This window comes from Carya illinoinensis, chromosome 13 (genome assembly GCF_018687715.1).
Source record: "Carya illinoinensis cultivar Pawnee chromosome 13, C.illinoinensisPawnee_v1, whole genome shotgun sequence".
NCBI lineage: Eukaryota > Viridiplantae > Streptophyta > Magnoliopsida > Fagales > Juglandaceae > Carya > Carya illinoinensis.
In genome coordinates this window covers 4,564,751-4,584,683 of record NC_056764.1, presented here as the reverse complement: position 1 = coordinate 4,584,683, position 19,933 = coordinate 4,564,751, and the positions used below count along the sequence as shown (strand labels likewise).

At 34.9% G+C, this 19,933-nt stretch overlaps 1 protein-coding gene across 1 annotated transcript; it reads right to left on the bottom strand.

Moving 5' to 3' along the window:
- Positions 1-442: 442 nt before the first annotated feature.
- LOC122291917 (DExH-box ATP-dependent RNA helicase DExH3) lies at positions 443-16,914 on the bottom strand. Its single transcript, XM_043099965.1, has 19 exons — positions 16,528-16,914; positions 15,338-15,492; positions 15,107-15,194; positions 14,779-15,015; positions 13,943-14,038; positions 12,539-12,727; positions 12,260-12,419; positions 12,040-12,170; positions 10,987-11,157; positions 9,715-9,987; positions 7,740-7,934; positions 7,078-7,281; positions 4,953-5,022; positions 4,707-4,855; positions 3,308-3,616; positions 3,159-3,218; positions 1,626-1,778; positions 1,423-1,533; positions 443-1,290 (listed from the first exon to the last, which is right to left on the bottom strand). Exons 1-19 carry the CDS (start codon positions 16,774-16,776, stop codon positions 823-825), a joined length of 3,468 nt encoding a protein of 1,155 aa, XP_042955899.1. The 5' UTR covers positions 16,777-16,914; the 3' UTR covers positions 443-822.
- Positions 16,915-19,933: the final 3,019 nt, after the last annotated feature.

The window sequence follows — 19,933 nt, the reverse complement described above, 5'->3', positions numbered from 1 at the left end:
CTAAATTTATTTTAACATCTAAACTCATTTTAGATGTGCTTCACATAACTTATTCTACCATCTTAACTCATTACTATTCATAAAGAATTGAATTCAGCTCAGTTCAACTTAACATCCAAACACAGCCTAGTAAAAATAATTGTAATTTTTTTTAATAAATCTAAAAAAAATTTGGCCTAGCTCTGCTACAATTCTAGCTTTTTTATTTTATTTTTAATACTAAAGTTTTTATCATAGAATATTTATTTACTATTTTTGCAAACTAATGATCTAATTTTTTTTCTTTAATATAAAACATTTATTTATTATCTTTATAAAATAATAATTTAATTTGTTTTTTTTATTAACGATGACAAACGACAACAAAATTAATAGAGAAAAAAACTAACTCATAGCATACAGAATTAAATCTAAAAAAATTGTAAAATTGAAGAAAGAGTAATGAAATTGTAAATAAGTAATAAAATTTATTGAAATTGAGGTTATTCAGCATCTATGACTCTACCTACAGTTAGTAATTGTCAAAATTGAGAAGAGAGGACTGCTTTCCAATCCCCCCTCCCCTCTCTACAATCTAGAAAATAAAAGGGAAAAAAATCCCAAATTTTACAACCATTTGCATCTCACTCTGCCTAACACTATATCTCATTGTAATTAAAACATTCTGTCTCAGGCTTCACCCGGATGTAAATTATTAGAAAGCAATAAGGAAGCACACTTGCTCCAAGTGATCGATCCACTGGAGCAATCGGAATAAATGCTAAAATCAATACCCCAAAGGATTTGGAACAGCTCAAAAGTATAGAATTTGGAAACAGATCATCAACCGGAGCGGCGCTTTGATCTCCGCCGTTTTCCAAGAAGCTTCAACATGTTGTCAGTGACATCAGGAGTGGAGTTATCGTCTTCATCCCGACTGTTGTCAGAGGTGTGTGTCAACCAGGCCAATGCCTCTATTGCAGCATCCCTCTCTGCAAGCTGCTTGTTTTTCTTGGGTTTCCCTACAAATTGCATTCCCTTGAACTCTACCAGAGCCCTAAACTCATTTGTCTTAAGGTGCTTCGTTTTGTATTTAGGAGGGGAGTGTCCTGCTCTCATCAACAGTGTTTGTAGTAAGCTCTTGGGATTCGTTCCATCTTTTGTGAATCTGCTGTCATTAGACTCCCTAGGTTTCTTGCTTTCACGACCAAATACGAATCTCCCTTCACATTGGTCCCCTGACACAAGCTCTTGAACCGCAAGCATGAGGTACTTCCCCTCCTTGTGCATGTCAAGGCTAGGCTCTTCAAGCTGCATCATCGCAAGGGCATTATCACAAAACATATACTCCATTAGCATAAAGCTCCGCACATAGTATTATATGAATTAGTTAGGACATTACAATAAATACAACATGTTGCTGAAGTTAATGGGTTTCCTAACCTTCTTCTTTACAAGCTTATCAAGTTCTTCCTTGAGCTTTGTGTAGCACTCCGCCAAACTAGGATCCATGAAAAAGTCAACATAACCTTCCAACATTTTCAAATGCCCAGCCTGAAAAAGGAAAACTCTGGATAAGAAAACCCCAGAATCAAGCTCATTCGACATAACAGAAGGTGCTACAGATATATCAACAGGTGAATCACCTGTACACCATGATTAAGAGCACCACCAAAAAGGATCAGTATTGAATCTGATACCCCAGTGGAATCACGTACGAAAACTGTATTGACTTTTACTTTTTCGCCAAACACTAGCCATGGGTAGGGAATTGTCTGGTAACGGGCATTGACAGAATTCTGAAGCAGAACCATTAAAAATATCAAACAATTGCTTGTTAACAAAAGTACTGATAAAAAAGTCATTATATCCAAAAGTACTGCATTAACAGAAAGCTTAAAAAAAAAAAAAATTATTTTTCATAAAATTGGAGCTCCCGTAATCCAACAATTATTCAATAAAAAACCCATAAATTATGGACTTGTGCATTGAAAATCCAGCAAAGTTTTTAGGAGAAAGATTGCAAAGAGCGGGGAAGCGCGCACACGCACGTATGTACACAGGTATGCATGCATTGTCCACAGATGCGCACATATGTTTCCAAATGAATGTAAGAATACAAAAGATGTAATGAATTGGCAGTGAATGACAAGATGGCATTTTAGAATTAAGGAATAGGATGCATGCGAGCCTAACATATGTAGCAAAATAAATACATGAAAGCAAAACAGTACAGTGCCAAACCAAGACAGTAGTGAGATTAAAGAACGGAAAAAAAAAAAAAAAAAAAAAAAGCCAATAATTTGGCATAAAGCAGCAACATCTCACAACGTTGACTCTATTAACAGGCACTCCGCATATCCAAAGAGGTACTTTCCTACTCTCCTTACGTTTTATTGATGTTTGGTCCACTATATTTATATTATGATGGAAATGATTGATGTTTTGAAGATAGGCAACGTTCGCTGGAGAAGCTTAGATCTTTTCTTTTCAAATTTTGAGAGGATGTATTTCTCAAGATATACTAGCTCATACTGTTAACTGAGTCATGTCGGTCAGGAAAAAAAGTCTAGACATGTAGTGAAAATGTAGTAACTATAGTTTGACAATGTATTTAGATTCTGTGAATATCTACATTCTATGTAATGTGTACATGCAAATTTCAACTTGCAAATTCTAAATTTGTAGAATTTTCCACATTCACAAATTATTCAGGAGCCTTCAAGCTTTTGGTCAGGTTCCAGTCGCAGAAATATATAATTATAAACCCAAAGAGAGACTTTCTTGCTTATATTTTTGTAATGGAGGCAAAATTAAGCAAAAGAATTGTCATTTTATCACAAACTTTCAAAAATTGAAAATTTCCTGAAGATGCACATGTTCTATATTCAGTAGAGTATACATGGTAATCTCTAATCAAGAACTGATATACATCAACATCTATGTATATTACAGTTCAGTTTGTTCTAGAACAGTAAAAACCATGGCAAGGAGCTTGATCCTGCAAGTCATCATTTGTTGGCATCAAAATTGGTGTCTAGAAAAGGTCCCTTTAAATTAGATTTGTACCAGGATTTTTATTAACATGGATAAAATTTCACCAATAATAGTCTGACCAGATTTTAAAGCACCCAAGCAGATACATTGAACTTCAGCTAAATAAGTTCCACTTCACTTACCGCATAGAGAAAAACCTGGCCATCATCCATTGTCTTGAAAGACATGGATGTCTCTCTGTGCTGCACATGGTGTAAGGAAACGGTGTCAACTATTAAACTAATGATTTTTAATTAAAATTTGGTAGTACATTTCCAAGTAGAAACCTTACCACTACAGAGGCAATGCCAGGAAAGAGCCCAGAACATATAATTGCACGAACCAATGACTGGTTGTGACTTAATCTATTATTAATACTTATATCTGCATCTACCAAGCCAGCATCTCTCAAAATAAAGCTAAACTGCTTCCGTAGCGAATGTATAGCCTGAAGTGTTTGGGCAGAGAGGAAATTCCTCCAGCAATACTCATATGCAGATCCTTCTCTTTCTGCATCTTTCCATCCTTCATAGGCACGAACAAGGGCCATATGATCACTGTAATCCTTCGCAGAAAATCTAGATTTTGCTGTCCCTGCTAGCTGAATCAGAGAGGTATACAGGAAAAATTAGATGATGTGTTTTCTCCAAAATTTAAATGTGATGCCACAATGGCTACATAAAAATAATTATTCATGAATGTTGACAGAGCTTATTAGATATAGTTCGATTTCACTAGCACTAACATCATCTAACAAAAATGAACAGAGCACCAAAGGATGGTAGTGTCATGCTTTCATAAATTAAGAATGGCATGTAATGCTTGTAGGAACTACCAAAACAGATTAAAATCATTCTCTGATCAACCAGGACAAATAATTATTTTGTTTTTTGTTTTTCCTTGTTGATCAGATAATGATTTTTCAGCTGTTCTGATAGTTCCTATAAGCATTACATGCCATTCTCAATGAAACTTATAGCTTCCCAAAGTGTGGATGATATCTGTCAATCCTCCCCAATCATAAACCTTTACTTTCAGGAGGTTCAAGGACTAAGCATTTTTTCCTTTCTTTCCGAAGGCTCTGATCATAAATGCATTGATTAAGAGTCAAGCAGGGAATTAGAGTTACTTGAGCAGGAAAAGAAGCTCTGACCAATGAGTCAAATTACTTATAGTTGGAGATGCGGGGGGTTGCCAACCTCTTGGAAACTTCCACTTTAAAAGCTCACAACACGATAAGAAGACACTTTTTTATTATCACCTTCATTTACATCTGCTCAACAGCTTTCTAGTTTCTAAGGATCTTTCTATAGAGCTTAGACTTCAATTTGACTGCTTGAAAGTAGATGAAATTAATTTTTTGGACAAGTAAAGCCTGTTTATGTTCAAGTAAATATCCTTTGTCACACTAGGTAACTTCATACTAACTAAAGCATTATGAGCTTCATATTTTTTTTTTATAAGAAAAAATTTAATTGAATCAAGTAAAGAGGCATAACCCAAATATACAAGAAGTATATGAAAGCAAATTATGTGCTTCATAATTATTGCAGGATCAAAGTTAAGTATTTCTTTTCCCATCATTTATGGAAGTGGTACAAATGTCAATAATTTTGTACTTGACATTTATCCATGCTTCCAAGAACACACTTCGATGCACAAAGAGGTAGCATGCTGAATTTTGTACTTACATCCTTTTTGTCTTGGGGCAAAAGGAAAGGATCCCTGACACTAAGCCCTGATACTATAGTAAGAACAGGATCAAAACAACGAAAGATAGCACCCATGATTAGCATTTTCCCAAGCTTGGGATCCACTGGAAGTGTTGACAGAAACTTTCCTGATTATATATTAAAAGGAGTGAGGAAAATCGACCACATTAATAACAGTACACAGTTAAGTAACAAAGCTTCTCAGATTAAAGCCAAGAGACTGACCAAGATTTGTCAGATTTTCCTTCTCATCTAGTGCCCCAATCATTTTCAGAAAATCAATGGCATTTTGTACCTGTCATCCTGTTGTTGTCAATTTGTCCCATTGACCAAAGATTGAATCACAAAATAAATGGTAAATAGAATTTATACCTTCAAACTATCAGGTATTTTACACTTTGCACCCCAAACTACCAAATTAACACACTGCACCCTCAACTAACAAAAAGTTGCAATGTGAACCCTTCACTAAAATCTTGCTGTCAAGATTGTGGTGTCAGGTTTTTTCATTCATCTTAACAGCCAGAATTGGACAAGACTGCTATTTTTCATTTTTTGGTAGTCAGAGAGTGCATTGAGTCTTTGATAGTTTGCACTAAAAGTTCTTTTTTATTGGCACAGGGTGTCCGGGAACCAATTATTCCCAGGGGTGCACAGGCCCTCGGCAAGGAGTTTCCTACAAATGCACATTGGGTAATTCAAGGGGATTTGAACCTTAGACCTGGGCGGAGCATATCCCCAAGCCCAAGACTTCTACCACTTGAGCCAACCCCTAGGGTTTAGGTCTGGTTTGGATAGCAAAGTCCTCCCAACTCATCTCATATCAATATCCAAACACCACAAACACAAACACTTTTCAATTTTAAATATTCAACTTTTTTTTTTATAAGTAAAAATAATATATTAATAGGAGGAACCAAGTACACGAATTTATACAATAAAACACCTAGCCCATATTAGAGAGCCCCTAATGACCCAAAAAGCCCATGAAAAACAACCCAAAATACATCAAGCCCGACCCCAACCCCTTGTTTCCCGTAAAACTAAAACTCTACCCGAAAACCCGACCCCGACCCCTTGTTTCCCGTAGAACTAAAACTCCACCCGAAAACCCGACCCCAACCCTTTGTTTCCCGTCTTCACAATGTCCTCCCTTTAGACTTCCCTCTAGTTGAGCTACCACCCTTGGCGTCATAGTTGATTGCCCAAGAAAGACGCTGTAACTCCTTGCTTTTCTTGAAACTTGATTTGGTTTCAAGCGCGTGGCTTGCCTCAATCGCAGTGATTAGTTCTTTAAATTGGTCTTCACATCCTCCATGTGAAATTCCCACGAACTGCTGAATCTCGTTAACTTTAGGCAGAATCCAATCCACTATTGGAGGAAGAGAGACTAGGGGAGCAACATCATCCCCAAACACGGTATCCAACCGTACTCCTGACTCTAGACATCTTCAACTTTTTCATCTAATTATTACCTAATCATTACAACTTTCCCAAACTTTCAAACAAAATATAAAAAACAATTCAAAATTTTCAAATCCCAAAACAAAAATAATATTAAAAAATTATATTATAATAATATTTTAACTTTATAAAATTTTAATTCAAAATTTTCTCTGCTTTCCCAATCATCTCATCTCACTATCCAAACCAAGCCTATTTTGCACTAAAAGTAAAACACTAACAATTAAAGGGTGCAATAATTTTTGGCTAACGTAGAAAATCACTACTACTTTTTTTTTTTTTTTTTTTTTTTGCTGAGAAGAGTAGAAGGAGGCAACCAGAGGCAGCTTCCCAACCTCGATGGGCTTTTAAAGAGCACAAAGCTTCATGTGTTCATTATACACCAATTCTACCAGTAGCTTCCATGCCACTCTCCCTCTCCATCAGTATCACTCAATATTAAGTTTCACAATTCCCTCGTATGAATTCCAAACCTTATGCCAATGCTATCATAGTATATTAGACGGGGACATGTAAGGATTCAGTCAAGCCTCTTCAAGTATCATGATAGACCAACATATTCGGATGGCTAGGGCTAGCAAAACAAGAACAGGTACGCAATATATCACAAACTCAAAAACCTGGTATGAGGGGTTTATAAATAGTAAAGTCTATGCTTGTTGCCCTACAAAGAAGATAAATTATGACAAGATTGATTTGGATCCAGATAATTCCTGACATTGAAACAGGAATTCAAAAGTTTCCCAAATGACAATACCAACTTTAAATGATTTAGAGGGGCTCTTCAGTAGAAATGTATATAAAAAAGCATCATTCAAAATTTATTGATGACAAAAAAGATACTAGTAAAAGAATAGGGGACATTCAATTGAACAGCATAACTTACAGCCAGTGGCTCTGGCGGCTGAAGAGCAGCTGACAAGAAACTTCCTATACTTCCAACCTGCAAACTTTTAATCTGCAAGCAGAGCGAGTTCAAAGGAGTTCTCAAAAGTTCAGGAAGTTGATATTCGGAGAAAGCTGCATAAACACATTTGGGGTAAAGGTGGTAACATTCGCCTGGCTGCACACGTCCAGCCCTACCTCTTCTCTGCAATCAAACATCAAATGCCATTTTCACATTACATGTACATAAACAGACAAGCAGAGGTATAAATGAAGATTTAACAGATGCAGCAAGAACAGGAGCCAATGAACTTCATAAAAGGTGCTACCATGCCACCTCTTCAAACTAGTCTATCACTTGTAGTGAAAACATTAGCAAGCATGAAATGCTACCAGGTCATACAAGACTACAAGTCCTCAAACACAACCAAATGTAATCCCATGCAAGCAAACACTGCCTCCTACTCATAAAGAGACATGTTCACAAACATGCAACAACAGATAACATGCATATCCCAAAAGAGGGAAAAAAAAAAATTACAAGCAGGTTCTAACTATGGTGCATGCATTTTAACACAGTGAACAGAAGGGCAAACCACCCACAATTAGTTCAAATTCTTTCAGAAGCAAATGTTAAATAAGATAGGATATGAAAAGACTTACTTGGCGTGCAGATGCTTGTGATATCCAAGAAGGTAGCAGACAAGGTGTATTATTCAAAGCATCATAACTAGTCTCTTTTGCTTTTCCACAATCAACCACAAAAACTACATCATTGATTGTAATGCTTGCCTCGGCCATATTGGTAGCAAGAACTATTTTGCGGACATTTGCTGGTGGTTTCTCAAATATAAGTTTCTGCAGAAAATGATGAAAAACAGAGAAACATGAGCTGAAATCAGCCAGAAAGTGAAATAAAGTTCCAAAGGTACACTTTTTTTTTATCAGTAAACAAAATTTTATTGATCATGAGAATAGGCAAGAGCCCAAGTATAAGGGACATATACAAGAGCATTGCCTATGCGTGCTAGTTTAATGATACAAGAAATTCTAAAAGTTCATGCCACTAAAATCAATTACAACCCACCAATGAAGTAAAGTATTGAAAAAGAAATTCCTAAGTTTATCCATTGACCGCTCTCGATCTTAGAAGCTTCTTTCGTTGCTCTCCCTCCAAATACACCATCATAAACATATTGGGACCATCTTCCATGTTGCTGTAATCTGAGAATTGCCCTAAGGCCTCTCCAAGAAGCTAAGAGATCAGTCACCCTTCTTCGCATCACCAAAGCTAGCCCCACCCAAGCAAAGAATTCATTCCACAAGGTCATGGAAATCTCATAATGAAGTAACAGATGATCAATAAACTCCCATTAAAAAGATACACTACAAAATATATGTTTTCAGAGCTTGCAATGATATTAAAGCACAATGAATCCTTGCAAGCAGCAAGCATTAGTCACCAATTCGAAAGCTTGGAAATGCTTTTTTTCACTGTTTGAAATCAACATAAATTATGACTAGCTGTAGAAGTAACAGCAGGTGAATACTCAAAAACAAGTAACAATGGGTGAATAAATCCTCACAAGTATACAAGATGCATCACTTCTGAAACATTTTTTTTTATAAGTAATAAGAAATTTTATTGATAAGCATAGTCCAGGTGCACTGGAAGTATAATCATCAATACTGAAACATACTACCAAATAGACAAAGCAAGCCACTTTTGCCAATTGATATTCTGAGGAATATTTCAGCCACAAACAACCACCACCAAGTATCACTTTCACAATTGGTATAACTAAGTATCATAATCAAACGCATTTTTATACATATCAGGATAATAAAAAGGAAACATTGGGTGGGCGCTGGACTGGTGTTGCATGTGTAAAAAAAAGAATGGAGAATTAGTCGACCATCTGCTTCTACATTCTGAGGTGGCCAAGACCATGCGGGATGATTTTTTTGCGGGAATTGGATTATCATGGGTCATGCCTCTAAGACTGGTGGATTCCCTTGCAAGCTGCAGAGGCCACCGAGGTAATTCACAAGTGGCAGCAGTTTGAAAAAAGGTTTCTATATATGTGTTGGTGTATTTGGCGGGAGAGAAATGATAGAAGCTTCAAGGATTGCGAGAGAACAATAGATAAGCTTAAAGTTTTCTTTTTTAAAATTTTGTTCTAATGGGCGGGGGCCATTTTTGTTAACGGACTAAATGTCCATGATTTTCTACTTTCGGTTGTAAACACTAGTTAGGTACTTATCATATATACTCCCTGTGTACTTGGGCATTGCCTACTTCTATGAATAAAACTTCTGAATTACCTATATAAAAAAAATAAGAAGGAAATTTCCTCACTAAAAACCCCACAGAATCAAGTTACAATTTAAACTTCACTCTATCAATGACTTGTAAAATAAATGAACTCGCATCTTTGTATATGTACTTAGTGCCAGAAATGTATATGTTTGTGTATTGAAAAATCATACATTAAAAAATTATCACCCTCTTGTGATAAAAGCAATTGAATGAAGCATGGTTCCAAAGGTGAACTTCAAGCAGAATGAAATTTCATGCAACTTCAGGATTTTGTCAAATTACAGATCCTTGTTGGAAGCAAGAGATATGAGAACCAACCTGTTCAGATGTTGCCATTGATCCATGGCATGTTATAAGCAGAATCCTGTTAGGATCTCCTAATAGAGGATGAGCTTTGAGTTGATCTCTTAAACAGCTAATATCCTCCCAACCAGTCATGAATACTAAGACAGCACCTGGCCTTTCCTTCCGACATATATGACATAAAACTGCCTCAATGAGGTTAAATCCCATGCAATCAGGCATCCAAGATGCTAAAGAATCTCGTACCCTCGAGCTATAATTCTCAAAACTTGATTCATTAAGAGCATCCTGTGCAAGAATAAAATATTCAGATTCTACAGGCTGCATTTGCCACAGTAAAATTAGGTCTTCCAAAGCTTTTTTCAATTGAAGCAGATAAACTGCAGTTATTTCAGGTTCCCTTAGCAAGTGAAGGAAACTCAAATGACTCCAGTTTATTCCCTTCTCTCATTTCAGTTTCCTCCACTCATGCTAACATTATATACAACAACTAAAAGAAGCACATCCAATTTATTTCCTTCACTCATTTCAGTTTCCTCCACTTGTACTACCATTAAATTCAACAAACAAAAATAGATCATTACAAGCTACCGATCAATTAACTCTATCCATTTTATGAACTGCCACTTGATTTATTCAGGTGCATACTTTTATCTCAACCAATATGGCAGAAGACATGACAGATAAGAGACTGTTTCAAAAAACAAATAGCCTGTAGTTGTAAGAGTCATACAGCACAAACAAATCAAAAAATATTTTTTTTATCAGTGCAAACAAATCAACAAATATAATAGCCAATAGTTCCCATACAAGGCTCACTCCTCTATATAAGCACACTCACACAGACATAACTACATACAAACATACATAAATACACATACAAGGTAAAGTTATATGTTATGCATACAATAAGAAGGTCATCGCAAGTCATTTTTACAGTGGAAAGTACCCCAAATATAATATAAGATTGAGAGGGACAATAATTTGTTCTACACAAAACTTTAGAGACAATAAACCTTTCCCATGTTTTCCAGAATAAGATGGTGCGAAAAAATGGACTTTGGAATTGACCCAAAGAGAGAATTTTTTTTTGGGACAAGGTAAAATAAATAGATGTTTAAAGATGGTAAAAAAAAATTAAGCATCAAAATGATGATGAATATCCTATAAAAAAATTTCCACAAGACCATTCCAAAACTTTTAGCAAAAAGTTTAATTTCAAGTTACAATTCACAAACTTTTTTAAATGGATAAGTTGAAATCCAAGTTTTTCAGAATAGCATGTACCTCAACTAGAGCAGTAATCTGGTTTTTTCTTTTCCGTGGTGCAAGCTGCCTTTGTGTTTTCCACATTTTTTCTTGGCCATAATCATCAATTTGGTTGAAAGAGGTCAACTTATACCCTGTTATTTCCAGTACATCTTCTAAAAACCGTGCTCTCACTGGATGTGTAAAGCCCTGAATGATACACAATGCATTCAGATCATATTGAGAAAAGTTTACATAAATGAATCCCTTATATACTCGGAGAGTACAAGATCAAACCTAATCTCAATTTTTTATAAGTAAAACGAAAATAAGACCAATTAACAAGAAGAAACAAGATCAATGTCTATATACAAAATGCTGGCAGCTGAAATGTGGTTAAATCAGCAGCAAAGAAAAGTTTATTGATCATTTCCGTTATGAAATTTTAAGTCTGTTTGATACATGAAAAAGACCATATTTGAATATTTATTTTGTCCTTTTATTTTATCTTCACAGCATTTCAAGTCCAAACCCCATAGCTTGTGGACAGAGCTTAGTCAGCTGTGAATAGATCTGAGATCAAGTTTCTAATAACAGCCTCATGCAAAGTATATTTGGGTACCCACCCACACTTATAACCTTCTAGATCGAGTTCTACAACAAAATAAACAGTTTCAACCAACGTATTAAAAGGAGGGATATAATTCTCAGATACTACAGATAATGGCCTGCATGAGCAGTAACCTTTATCCGTATTAAGAATGGCCATTTATCCAAAAGAAAAAATGTAGAGTGACATTTTTTACAACAACAAAAAAAAATATATATATATATATATATATTAGCAGATAGATGCACAATCAGGCTTTCTGATGCAACTTTTCACATAAACATTTCTCACAAGCTTTTTCGTGGTGAAAAGACACCTAGTACAATAACAATCATATAGCAAGCTTCGAATCACTTGAAACCACTCTTCCTTAAGGCCCAAAACAAATAAATAATACAATTACCTGACTTCAGAGTGAATGACCTAATTTTGAATACCACAAATCCATGTACAATATGAACAAACTAAAAGTTTAAGCTTACTGGTATATGAATTGTTGGTGCTCCTCCAAAATAACCAGAGAACAGTTCAGCATTCAGAGTGGCGCTCATTAAGACCAATCGCAAATCCGGACGGCGTGTAAGAAGATCCTTCAACACAATCAATAGAAAATCTGTATTTTAAAAAAAAAAAAAAGTAAAATCATGCTGGTTGTTTCTTCAGCGAGTCAGATATTTTAAATGGACGTAATGGGAAATTCACCTTCATTCATGCCTCGCTCATGAATTTCATCAACGAAGACATGGGTTATACCATTCAGGTTGTGATCACTCAGTAGCCGCCGAAGTAAAATACCACTGGTACAAAAAAGCAGATGGGTGTTTTTTCCTTTCATTCCCTCTAATCGAACTTTATAGCCAACCTACCAAAAAATCTCTCTTGTGGTATAGCAGCAAGATGAAATAAAAAATTCCAATTCTAAAGGTGTATTTCAAATAATATGTCTGCGTATATGCATGTGTTTTCAGGGTGAGGACTCACAGTTTCACCAAGAGGCTCTCCTCTCTCTGTAGACACCCTTTCTGCAACGGACATGGCAGATATTCTTCGAGGCTGAGTACAGATTATGCTGCAGAATGATCCACGACCAGATTCTATTTCTGATTCTAGTATGTATTGTGGAAGTTGAGTGGTCTTTCCACATCCAGTCTCCCCAGATATTACTATTACCTATCATTTTAACAACTTGTTTAGAGTTTTCATAGCTAGGAAAAATGAATAAATAAATTCATGTATAAAAATTTTCATACATTTTCCATCAATTTTTATTTATAAGAAGTAACCCGTATTACAGTTCATTAACGGAGCTTCTGTTCATGATTTTCTGTTCATGAAGCAGTTGATTTTACAGGAAATTAAATATCGTATTCCTTGCAAGGTTGCATAAGCATTCTAAATTGCATATCAAACGGAAATAGCTTCCATATTGTGGCCCAACATTTAAAATTGAATGTGTGTATATATATAAATATATACATATACCTTTTAGAAAAAGGCACTTGGCAATATCAAAAGATGCAACTTAAATACAGGAATAAGTAATAAAATAGTCCCCAAGTTTTCACGTTTTTTCAAAAGGTTCAATCAGTCAAAAAACAAGAAAAAAGACACCACCTCACCTTGTTGAGGGTGACTAAGGGGAGGTCCTCACGGGGTTGTTCACAGGCCAACCCTTGCGGGGTGGCTCTTTGGAGGACACTCTAAGCGGTTGTTCAAATTTTCTTGTTTTTAAGTTGAGGTAGCAATTTTCTAATCTTTTAGAGGAGGCGGGTAACAAATTTATGTGTCACTATCATTTGGTGGCTGGTGCCACATGGCATCGGGTAAATGTAGCAAGGCTGTCATTTGTGTATTTGACTGAAAATGGACAGAAGAATCTAATTGATAAATTTTGAGCAAGCCCTCAATTCTGTTCTTTCTCATCCACAAAGGCAGGCTCTAGAAGTAATTATTTCTTGTAAAGAACCCATTTCAAGAAGTGCCGGTCTCCGCAACATTTTTTTTTCTGACAAAAAATTTAGCTTTTGAAACTTTTTTTTTTTTTTTTTGAAAAGCTAGGGAGGCTTTTTGAAGAAATGTGAAAAATCGGCCGTTTTAGCCATTCACCCTAAAATATAAAAAAATAAAGTTGGAAAAGTCCTCAAATGTAGCCATTAGTTTTCCTGAACACCTAATTAAGAATAAAAGTGAGGTCCCAACTTTGTTTCTCTTCTTCTTACTTATCAAAAAAAAAAAAAGTGAGGTCCCAACTTATTTACCATGTTTTTATTTAAAAACCCACCACTCACTCAAAATTATTAAGGAGGAAGGACCAAGCAGGAATTCTCACAAAATAAGAAAACACATAAATAGCTGAATGGAAGACTAAGCGTTCGAAGGTCAAACCTGATTCTGTGCTATTGCTTGGAGCAACCTTTCTTTCTCCATGAATGAGGGTAGAGACCTCCGGAAGCCCAGCATCATCTTGCCTTCAGGTGACTCCTGCAGATATAAAGGTGACAAGTTTAGAATAGAGAACAAAATAGAAAACAAATCACTGCCACTACTTCCTAGGTGATAATAGAAGATCCAGGCAGCTTTGAAACGATAAAAATGCAGAGCTATTCCACATGGACACACATCATCACAGTTATATAAAACCAGCAGAGGCTCCATTGGAATTCAATGGAATGAAACAAGCACTACTTATATTCCAAGCATCATTTTCACTTCCATTGTGAAAGTCAGAAAGGCTGGTCTAAACCATCAGAAGTTTTGGTGCTAGCATCTCATGCCCACATAGATACACTGGCATCATCAAGTCTTGCATAGTTACATAGAAATTTGCACACTCAGGGTAAAATAAAACCATCTCAATTAACTTGTAAGCTGGAATCAGAGAAAGAGAAAAAATCTGGAAACCAATTGAGCCTACTAGTAATGAATAAAACATAATTTTCATACCACTTTTCTTGTTGTTTCAATCTAAAAAAAAGGTCACAAAAATCTAAGAACAAAATATATCAGTTAATTTTTTGAGATCAACTACTTCATTATCAGGAATGTCAATTTAACCTCACTAGGTGGAGATCCACCCCACCCCCACCTTGCATGGGGCTGGAATTCCTCATTAAAAAAAAAAAAAAAAGGGAAACTGGCCATGAGTTTTCATGCCAAGTAGCGAGATGAAACCATATAAAAAAACTTTTTTATGGAAAACAACACAGTTTAGCAAGTTATACCTGCCAAGCTCTTTGCATATTGCGCATTCGCAAACTCCTCCTCTGAAGAACCTTTTCCATAACCGACCCATCTAGGAAAGAATCTGAATTCTCATCCAGATTCACATTTTCAACCTGATCATTGGATTTAGCATCATCCAAACCATCGGCAACCTTTCCCGCACTTAATTGGACTCGATCAAGGTGTTCCTGCAGTAAACCCTCAACCCTCCTTTGCAAGCTCAGTGGGACTACGACCTACACAGATTAACCATCAAAGTCAATGTCTAGATTGATGTCACTACTAGTTGTTGTACTATAGACAAATGCTCTTCAATTGATTTATTACCTCTCTCTGTGGCCGCTTATCATCCAAATCCGGCCTGTAGTTAGGAAGGGGAACCCTACTTGCAACTACTACTTTTCCATATATTTCACTACATACAATGAACAACATGTAAGGTAAATTATATATATATTCTTTTGATTAGTAATGTAAGGTAAGTTATATATGGTACAATTGAATGTTTATAGTGCTTCCTTTACTTGTAAAAAAAAAAATGTTTATAGTGCTTCCTACCTGTAGAGCCCCATCCTTTTGGCAAGATTAGAGATCTGCTCATAGTCTCTCCTATCTCTCTTATCTCTTGATACAATCTCTTGTTCCTTTTCACTACGTAATAGCAGACTGAGTTTCCATTTCCACTCATCAATATTGGCCACTGAAGACGATGCCTACAATCACTACATTGTCTTAGAACAGCCGGTTCCCACAAATAGCAACCTTGAACTCGGATTTAAAAGTGATACAATAATGAAGATTACACCACCTGAGTAGGTGACTGGGAAATTTGACTTTCATCTATGGAAGCAAAAATTTATACAGCACATATGCAGAAGGCAGGTAGTAAGATTCTCACTTTAAACTCCACATCTCATGTCCTCATACAAATTTTAAATTTTTAGAAACATCTACTATCTATCTCATTGCAAATGAAACATTGTAAAACAAATAGTATTTCAGTTAAAACCAACGTAAATGTCTTATAAAGAAATCATAACCAACTTGAAAGTCTATTTTCCAAAGACAAGTTCATAACATTTATAGTCCAATTTATAGAAACAATTGGAACATTACGGCTAAGGTTGCCACATACCTGCTGGGGTAAAGATACCATACCAATCATACTATAAGAGATGCTAAAACATCAAATGAGGGAGAAGCATAAAATTAAAATTCAGAGCGTTAGACACAAACCAATTCGCTCACTTCAGCTGCATTATTAATTTTCTAAAGAAAAGAAAAGCATTCCAAGTATCACTTTTTCATTTCTTTTCATCTTTCCAATGCAAGAGACCAAACAATAAAGAATCCAGAAAATCAAATTCTTTTACCTTTTTTTATTCATGATGCCTTAGTGTCCTCGAGAAAGGAAAAAAAAAAAACAAATAGTACCAAAAAATGAATCAACTTGGCCATTTTCTTCAGCGTCATATAAGTAGAAACTTTGTCTATCTCACGCCTAAGCTTAGAAGAAGATTAAAATTCTATATTCCATTTTTCTCCCACTCTATAAATGGAACCAAACGAAAACATTACTCCACTAAAATCCATCAACACTCTTGGTTATCCGCTTAAGCAGTAGAAATAAAAAACGACACAAATATCAAAGCACTCGCATAAAAGCAATTTGAGAAATCAATTCCATTGGAAGAAAATTAATAGTCCCGTTAGGGGGAGGGGGGGTTAGAGGTTGAAAGAAAACCTACCTTATTGTTCTCGAAATCGCACTCGTACTCGTCATCGGAGAACTGCTCCGCTGCGTACACGCAGAGACCACGCTTCGCAACGGATAATCCTGCATTAGATATGGAAGAAGAAGAAGAAGGGAGGAGTTGGAGGAGACTAAGCAAAGGGCGGTGGAGGCGGCCGTGCGAGGTTGAAAGGGAGCTCTGATTGTTGGAGATTGTCTGGGAACATCCGAAAAGGAAACCCACTACTGGCTTCGACTTACGCATTCTAAGGGAAGAGGAATTTGAGGCATGGCGGTTTGTTTAGTTCAGAATGCAAATGGAAGAGACGCTCTTTACTTCGGCTCCGCGTTGTAGTCAGTGAGTCGAAGTTTTGTTGCAGCATACGAAGTGCGACATTACCCCCCCGACCCTTTTTTTTTTTCTTTCTTTCTTTTTTAATTTTTATTTAAGAGAAGTTTGAGAAATGACCGGAGATCGAAAATTTTATAAAGACTAATGAAGATAGTTTAAATTAACATTTTATAGAATTTTAATAAATCAGAAAGAAAAAGTTTAATACAAAATATTATTATAATATTATTATTTAATATATTTTTATTTTAAAATTTAAAAAAAATTGAATTATTTTTATTTGAAAGTTTTGAAAAGTTATAATGATTAGTTTGATAATATTTATATTTGAATGATATTTGATATATAAATGAGATTTAATAAAATGAAATGAGATAAAAATAACTTCCAAACATCTTGAGTAAGTGTTTGTTCAGGATCGCTTTATAAGTATTAAAAACTATGTAAATAGTTTTAAAAGAATTTTAATTGACCAATGAAGTTGTTTGGGTGACATGTATTAAAATATTTTTGGAGGTGTTTGAGTAGTAGAGTGATCTTATTTCACTAATATTCAATATTTTCTCAATATATTTTTTATCTATTTTTTCACTAATTTGTATTACTATTTAATATTTTATTATTACTTTTTTACTACTATTCACAGATCATATGAGATCATCTCATTACTCAATTGTAACCCTTAATTTCAAATAAGTTAAAAATTATATTTGAGGAAAAACATCATTTTTTTTTAAATTATTTTCTCTCAAGCGTGGTTTTTTTTTTTTTATAATATGGAAGGTAATTCAATTTTTTTTTTAAAAATGTCAATGGGCAAAAAGATCTATATAACTTTCAGATAATTACAACTTTCAAACTTTCAATGATATGATTATAATATTTAAAAAATTAAATCATCTTCATTTCTACTTCAAAAATCACTTTTTTAATTTATTGTTAAATAAATATAATATTTTCAGAAGTGTTTTAAACATATAGTTACTAAATAATAAATAATTTTTTAATAATATAACTTATTGTTTAAACTATAAGCTATATTTTTTATCACAATCTCTAATATACACCGAGGATATGCAAGCTCAACGTATACTCTTTAAAAAAAAAAGTGAATTCGTTATTACAAAAAGAATTCTGCTACATACAGTCACTTTTGCATACTCTTTATACATTTCATTAATGTAATTAGTTAAAATAGTTATTTTATATTAAAAAAATGACGTAACCAATCATATTAGTAAAATGTAAAATGAGTACATAAAAGTGACTGCACATAAAATTTTTGTTATAAAAAGTAACTTTTTTAGGTTAGTGTAACAAATTATTCAACTAAATTTTCTTCTCTTCTAATTACATTTATGTATTATATCATATGCGTCGTGTGATATCATAGACTTCTTCTTTTTCATGATAATATTTGTAAAATGGTATGCTTTCATATACTCCTTTGAGGCTATAAAAGAAAAGCATGGATAAATTCTCCTATCTAGAGAAAGAAAATAACAATAACGTCGATGTGGCCCCCGACTCCACAAACCAAGCGCGGCCATTTTAATGATCGAATTACCTTGTCCTTGATGTGGCAAGGTGTGCGTTCATAGCCAAATTTGGATTTCGGATTATCGTTTTGTAGTTCGTCAACCTCGTCTCTCCTCCGGAACTCACTCATGTATTGTCTCTCTCTCCAACCACAAGCTCTGAAACATAATCGGGACCATGAACGCGCCCATAATCGGTAAGCTCCTCTTTTCGTTCTCTTGTAATATGATTTATGTTACATTTAGTTGGGTAGTTTTGTTTCGATGTTACAATTTTTGTCTTGTGTTGTGAAGATCCATTGCAAGGAGACTTATCAGAGGCGATAAAGGAGCATTTCGAACAGATAACTACTACAGATATGAAAAAATTATACAGAATAAACCTATAAACTATTTTATAGAATCCGTTATATTTACTTTAAAATAAAACTAATTTTACAATATGACATATCACATCAAACTATATTACTTTGTGGGGTTTATTTTTATATAATTTTTTTGTAACTAGAATATTTTCCTTTGGAACATGGTGTCATGAAGTGCATTGCCTTTAATCGCCATGGTACCCTTCTTGTTGGTAACACCTCCCCTCATATGTGAAATACGTGTTTTCCTAAACGCTATACAATGGACATTGCGCAAGCATATGTTTATTCTACAATGTATCTAGTTTATGATACTTTGTTGCGTGTCTTGGCTTGGTAACAAATTGTGGGGGAGAGGGTTTCGAAATTGTTGAAGAACTGCTAATGTACAATAAAAACTTCACCTTTGGGAGTTTAATGTGAGAATTGTTGTTCTTGTTTGCTTGAATCTTTCAGCAAAGGGCGAGGGCAAGTGCGGTGTTTGTTTTTCTTTTCAAAACCCAAAACGAGGAGTTTGAAGCGCTTCATACTTTGGAAACATTGGTAGCCGCCGTAATGTAATAATTAAAAAGGGATGGCATCAGTGGTCATCCCTGAAAATCTGCATTCTTGCTAATAGTTCAGTTACTTATATTTATTGTGTTGGCCTAGTTAAGGTGTTTACCAGAAATTGAAAAATGGAAAATAATAAGGTTAATTTGGGATCACAATGCTTGGTAGTTGGATCATGCTTTATTTTTTTTAAAGTGGAACAGTTGAAAAGGTTCGAGCAAATTATTCTTCTTGCATGAATTTGGGCTACACTTTTTGTTTTTGTTTTCCAATAAAATCTAAAATTACTTATAAAAAAATGTTCAAGCAAAGCGTTTTTTCTTTTTGGATAAGTAAGAGGACATATTACTAATCCACATAAATAGGGAGGGCTTGAGTACGCAAGGAACATACAGAGGAGCCTAAATACAAACTAAGGGTTGTGGAAAACAAAGTAGAAACTATTAAAAGAAGATCCATTCAATACAATAGAAGTAGCCCAAACTAACAGAGTATGATAAAAAAAAATCCCTAAACTCTTCCTGTGTGCACCCCTTCTCCTCGAAACAATGATAATTCATTTTGTTCCAAGTGTACCACATCAGGCAAAGGGGCACCATCTTCCAAATAGCTGCG